At 38.8% G+C, this 6,000-nt stretch overlaps 2 protein-coding genes across 2 annotated transcripts in view; both read left to right on the top strand.

Annotated features, from left to right (window-relative positions):
• The window catches only part of LOC105523988 (inorganic pyrophosphatase 2, mitochondrial-like), a 9,733-nt gene extending 5,055 nt beyond the window's left edge, over positions 1-4,678 (top strand). The window contains exons 3-4 of the mRNA XM_011959085.1: positions 3,376-3,588; positions 4,664-4,678. Coding sequence (XP_011814475.1) covers positions 3,376-3,588; positions 4,664-4,678 — 228 coding nt within the window. The remainder of the gene's footprint in view (positions 1-3,375; positions 3,589-4,663) is intronic.
• The window catches only part of ATP8A2 (ATPase, aminophospholipid transporter, class I, type 8A, member 2), a 560,732-nt gene that overhangs the window by 54,616 nt on the left and 500,116 nt on the right, over positions 1-6,000 (top strand). Inside the window, 2 exon segments of the mRNA XM_011958629.1 lie at positions 4,710-4,809; positions 5,277-5,375. Coding sequence (XP_011814019.1) covers positions 4,710-4,809; positions 5,277-5,375 — 199 coding nt within the window.

Below are 6,000 nucleotides of genomic sequence, written 5' to 3'. Positions count from 1 at the left end.
CTTCCTTCCTTCTCTCCTTCTTTGCTCCATCCCTCTTTCTTTCTTTCTTTCTTTCTTTCTTTTCTTTCCTTCCTTCCTTCCTTCCTTCCTTCCTTCCTTCCTTCCTTCCTTCCTTCCTTTCTTTTTTCCATCTTCCTTTGTGGTTAAGTGATTTTCTCAGGTAATATGTTTTAATTTGTTGCCTTTTATTTTTAGTGTCTCTATTATAGGTTTTTGCGTTGTGGTCACCACAAGGCTTGCAAAAACATCTTGTAGATATAACAAGTTATTTTTAAAGAGATAACTTATTTTAGATCACAGAAAGGAATAGAAACAATAAGCTAAAAAAAACCTCTGTGTTTTAACTTCATCTCCCCTACATATTGATTTTTTTGTTACCTCAATTTGGACATATTTATACTGCCTATTTCTTAGCAGGTTGCTGTATGTGTTTTTGTTTTTTATAGATTTCTCTTTTGGGCTTCATACTAGAGTTATGAGTGGATTGCACACCACAATTACAGTATTAGAGTATTCTGGGTATGTCTATATGCTTAATTTTACTAGTGGGTTTTATACCTTCAAATGTCTTCTATTTGCATGTTAGTGTTTTTTTTGTTTTGTTTTGTTTTGTTTTGTTTTCAAATTGAAGAACCTCCTTTAGTATTTCTTGTAAGATGGGTCTGGTGATGGTAAATTCTCTCAGCTTTTGTTTGTCTGGGAAAGCCTTTATTTTTCCTTCATAGGTGAAGGGCAGCTTTGCTGGATACAGTATTCTTGGATGGAAATTTTTTTCTTTTAGCACTTTGAAAATTTTGTTCCACTCCCTTCTGGCCTGTTTGGTTTCCATTGATAAGTCTGTTGCCAGATGAATTGGAGATTCTTTATACGTTATTTGCTTCTTTTCTTTTGCTGCTTTTAGGATCCTCTTTGTCCTTGATCTTTGAGAATGTGATTATTACATGCCTTGGGGAAGTCTTATTTGGGTCAGATCTGTTTGTTGTTCTCTGACATTCCTGTACCTGGGTGTTTATTTCTTTCTCAAGTTTTGGAAAGTTTTCTGTTATTCTTTTGAGTAAGCTTTCTACTCCTTGCTCTTGTTTAACTCCCTCTTGAACACCAGTGATTCTTAGACTTTGTCTTTTGAGGTAATTTTCTTTATCTTGTTGACAATCTTTGTTCCTTTTTATTCTTTTTTCTTCTCTGTGTATTTTCAAATTGCCTGTTTTTGAGCTCATTTATTCTTACTTTTGCTTGATTCATTCTCCTACTGACAGCCTCTAATGAGTTTTTCAGTTCCTCAAACATATTTCTCAGTTTGAAGATTTCTGTTTGGTTTTTTTTGTTATTTCAGTCTCTTCATGAAATTTCTCTGATAAATTCTTGAGTTGCTTTTTTGTGTTATTTTGAAAATCATTGAGTTTCCTTAAAACTGCTATTTTGAATTCTTGTTCAGAGAGCTCACATATCACCATCTTGTTAGAGTTAGTCACTGGTTCCTTGCTTCATTTGTTTGGGGAAGTCATGGTTCCCTGTTTGCTGCTGTCATGTATGAATGTATGTCTATGTGTTTGCGCTGGAGAATTAGTTATTTCAGCCTTCTCTGTCTGGCTTCTTTTGTTTTTTATTGGATATATTTGCTTAGAGATTCGTTGTAAGTTACCTGTTGAATTTCTTTCTTTTCCCATTAGGTCATTGCCTCCTTTTCAGCATTAGGTAGTTCCTTAAGCCCAGGTTTGTCTCCGCTCTAATAAAGAATTGGAGCACTGCCCATCCCAAAAGGGGATAGTGCCAAAGGGGATATCCTAGGACTGTGGGGAGGTTAAGTAGGGATTTGTGCTCAGGGGACCTGTGGGATGAACCTCCTACAGCATGGTGTTGCTAAACAGACACTCCGATTTGGTATCTCCTTTGGCCAACTTATTGAGTAAAGTTTTCAGAGTTGGGGATGGTAGTCCTGCCTCCCCACTTTGTCTCTGGCTGTCCCTAGGGATATTTTTTTCTTCAGGCATTCCTCGTGCTTCCTGTGAGTTGAGGTAGGAGCAGGTATCCTGCCAGGGAACTCAAGATGATGGGGAAGCTGCTTATCACCTTGATTTTCCTTTTTTCCAGTGTTAAACTGAGGGTCAGGGGGAGATTTTCCACGTGCTTGGTGCCGGCAGACTGGGGAGAGGGGTGTTTTGGCTATGGATGTCCCATTCTCTTACCGTTTGCTTGGAGTTTTTTTACTTCTCTGTGGCACTGAGAACTGTCTCATCCTCATGTTTTTGTTCTGGGATATTTGTGGTGATAATCTAAGTGCTGTAAATTTGGTTTTTGTTTTCTGTGTGGGGAATGAAGCCAGCCAGCTTGCCTCCAAGCTACCATTTTGGAACCAGAAACCTCATTGTATTATACCTTACAGTGCTCTGCTGAATTAAATTCAAATAGGAAATTTGAACAAATTTACCTCCTCAGCAACTGTCCTAAATCCCTGCTACTCAAACTGTGGTCATTGTACCAGCAGCATTGAACTCACTTGGGAACTTGTTACAAATGTGGAATCTCAGGCCCACCCCAGACCTACTGAATCAGAATCTGCATTTTAACAAGCTGCCCTGGAGACTGGTGTGTACCTTCATATTCAAGAAGCACTGTCCTGCAATATTCTGGTAGACTCATTTTGACAGGTGCTGCCTTTAGCTGTTTGTAGTGTTATATCTTTAATTCTGTAACCCGACAGCTAATGGCTATTTTGGCAATTATTTTAATGCCACACAATAACCTTTTCTTGGTTGAATGTTAGTTTCTCTGAATTATTGATCATGCTGACTCTATCTCAGGATGCAAGCATTTGGGCTCATTTTTCAAGTTCTAGTAGAGTCAAAGTTAGTATGCATTTCCCTCTCCACTTCTACCCTCTTATATTTCATTTCTTGCCACAAACAGGATTCCTTTTCTCTTCAACTCTCCATCTTCATGCTTCTCAGGGATATGTAGGTCCCTAAGCACAGTCAGCATTTTGTTCAAGTGGAAAATGTTCGTATATCGTTGGGGTCATGTGCCAACTGTGTGCATGTGTATCTGGTTTATACAGATGGAATCTCAGGTTCAAATGTTATAATCAAGCTGTCTTGCAAGATAGTTTCTACACTCTTATTTCACAGTGTGTGAACTTTCTTTTTGTTTTTTGCTGACAAATGTTGATTGTGTTATTTCAGTGGTCAGGATTGCTGTAGAGGTATGCGTGATATTCCATTTCGTTTTGTCCTCTAAGCCATAGGTAAGAATTAACTTTGTATTGTGAGCCATCACACACATGAGTTTGGTGTATTTTCCCTACTTTTTAATGAGCTTCATGTCAGCTAGTCGATTCTGTCTGGCAAAATTTCACAGTGACATCCTGTTATGCCACAGGGCCACGTAAACAAGGAGGAGATCCATGTCAGCAAATTTCTAGCTAATTCAGGGATAGTCTTTCAAGTTTCATATTGTTTAAGTTTTGACTCTTTAAAAAGTGGTCTTCAGATAACATCACATACGTCTTTAGCACCTGAGGTAGAAGGTGCTGAAAATGATTTTGGCTTTAAGGATAACTCTGATCGCTGCATTGTGAAAAACGAGGCCATTGTACCATGGGGCATGATTTTCTCTGAGGCAGTGGCAGATGGGACTCTTGGCAGTGGGACTATTTCTTGTTCCATCCAGTGACCTCCGGCTGCTATATTTTTGAGTAGTCTGCTTTGTTTTTACTCTGCTGTTCCAGGCTTGGTTGCTGTCCAGTCTCACAGTAGTGTACCTTGCCTCTGGGGTATTCTGTCTCCTGAGCCCTTTGCCCTTCTACTGTGGTGCTTCTAATTTGTTGTAAATTAAAAACCTGCTAGATAATTTTGCTAGAATATATTATAATTAAGAATAGGCTCAGAGTGATGTCTTCAGAGGGTGAGCTAGGAATCATATAGGTACTTCTATGGTACAAACTTGAATAAAACCTGTGAGCCACCACAGCTGGTTTGGTTTGTTTTGCCTTTGGGTTATTTCACTGTTCACTCAATATCTGCTATGTGCTAGGAACATATGGAATTGAAGTAGACATTCTTGTTGTTCCCATAATCTGTTCTGGGGATAGACAAAATGCAAAGCAAAGCATTATACCTATATGACATAGGTGTAAACACTGTACTGGGGACTTCCATGAAGAAGAGTCATTATAAATTTGACCAGACTTACTAGAAGATGTAGGATTGGGTGGGAGGAAGGACACTTTAGTCATGGAGAGACGGGTAGGGTGTAAGGGAGAGGATATCCTAGGCAGAAGCAAAAGTATGAGCAAAGGTGGTCAAATAAAGGGTGTGTGGAAGGAATGGAATTTATTTGGGTGTGACTGAAGCATGAAACATCTGTGGTGGGTACCCAGAGGGAACGTCGAATTGTTATTCACACGCCTGCTGTTCATAGCATGTAGCTCCTAGAAGGTGGGTAGATGTCTCTGCTTATATTGTGTGAAAATTAAAGAAGCACATGTATGTCTTCCAACGTGGAAGAAAAAGACCTCATTGGAAGATTTTCTCATGGGGCGCCATTTTACAAACTAAAGCTCTTTAGGAGAAGATGCACAGCGATTTCCTTGTTCTGAGTTTTGATACTTTTTTTTAAAACCATTTGTAAAGCTTTCGAAACTTCTTGTCTTGTTCTTGTGTTTTAGAGTTTACATCTATAACTGATAGTATTGTTTTTCTTTGCACTTACAGTACGGCCAAGTACAGCGTGTTGACATTTCTACCTCGATTCTTGTATGAGCAGATTAGAAGAGCTGCTAATGCCTTCTTTCTCTTCATTGCCTTATTACAGGTAATTGTTTTTTAACAGTTCCTTGGAATTCGCAACCTTAATTAAATGTAAAATGAGATTTTGCTAAAAGGTTCCTTAACTGCTAAAGTGTTATCGTCTTGGAATATAGTTTGTTTCCCGCCTCCGGTCATTGTTTGATAGAGTGAACAAGCCTGACTTTGTATACAGGGATATTTCTTTTGGTATGGCTTTAAGGATGATTGCAGTGACTGAAAGAGGCATTGAAAAGTGGCCTTAGGGCCATACTTTTAAGCCTTCTTCTGTTCCAAACACATAACAAATGTTGGATAAAATTTTTAAAAGTATGTAAAAGACATAGCTAGTTTTTAAAGTAAGGTAATTATTTTTGAGTAACAGAAATGGAACAGAACTGCAAAAGTGTGAACTGTGCGTGACTGCCATAATTTTCTTCTCATGGAGAGGATTTTTATGTGCCAACTTCCCACTTGTGGTCTCTTATCTTCCAGCAAATTCCAGATGTATCTCCAACAGGAAGATATACCACCCTGGTGCCATTGATCATTATTTTAACAATTGCAGGCATCAAAGAGATTGTAGAAGATTTTGTAAGTTTTTGCTTTTGGATAATAAAATCATTGTATGCAGTAGATCATAAATTATGTGTTGCCTCGGGTGATATATTTAAGGCAGAAAATTGGGCTACAGCTTAACCAGCCTTTTTAGACGCTTGATGATTTTTTTGGGGAGAGGGAATGTATACTCAGAGTGTCCTAAATACCTGTACAGTGACACTAAACAGTTCAAACTTTGTTTTCAAATATTAGGTCTCTGGAGCCCCGTTGATTTTTATCACTGATGTTCCTTATAGCCTGTTTTAGAGCTTGCTAATTTGGGCAGCAAATGAAGGATTGCTGTGCTGTCTAGGCTGGCAGCATTGTCTCGCTCTGCCTGAGGCAACTTGACAAGAATCTTCTCCCTCACAATCATCCTAGTGTAGCTCCAAGTTCATTGGCTACAACAACTATGTTCCTTTTCTCTCTCTTTCTTACTCTGTCTCCCCCTATATATTTGTGTGTGTGTGTGTGTGTACATATATATATACGTATACACACACAAAAACCATATATATGTATATGTTTGTGGGTGCTGTCTCTCTGTCTCCGGATCTTCCTTTCCTCCCTTGCACACACATACACACCCTTGCACACACATACACACACCTTGCTTTCA

This window comes from Colobus angolensis, unplaced genomic scaffold (assembly GCF_000951035.1).
Source record: "Colobus angolensis palliatus isolate OR3802 unplaced genomic scaffold, Cang.pa_1.0 Scaffold113, whole genome shotgun sequence".
Taxonomy (NCBI): Eukaryota; Metazoa; Chordata; class Mammalia; order Primates; family Cercopithecidae; genus Colobus; species Colobus angolensis.
The sequence above is the reverse complement of the archived record's forward strand: the minus strand, read 5'-3'. Positions and strand labels throughout refer to the sequence as shown.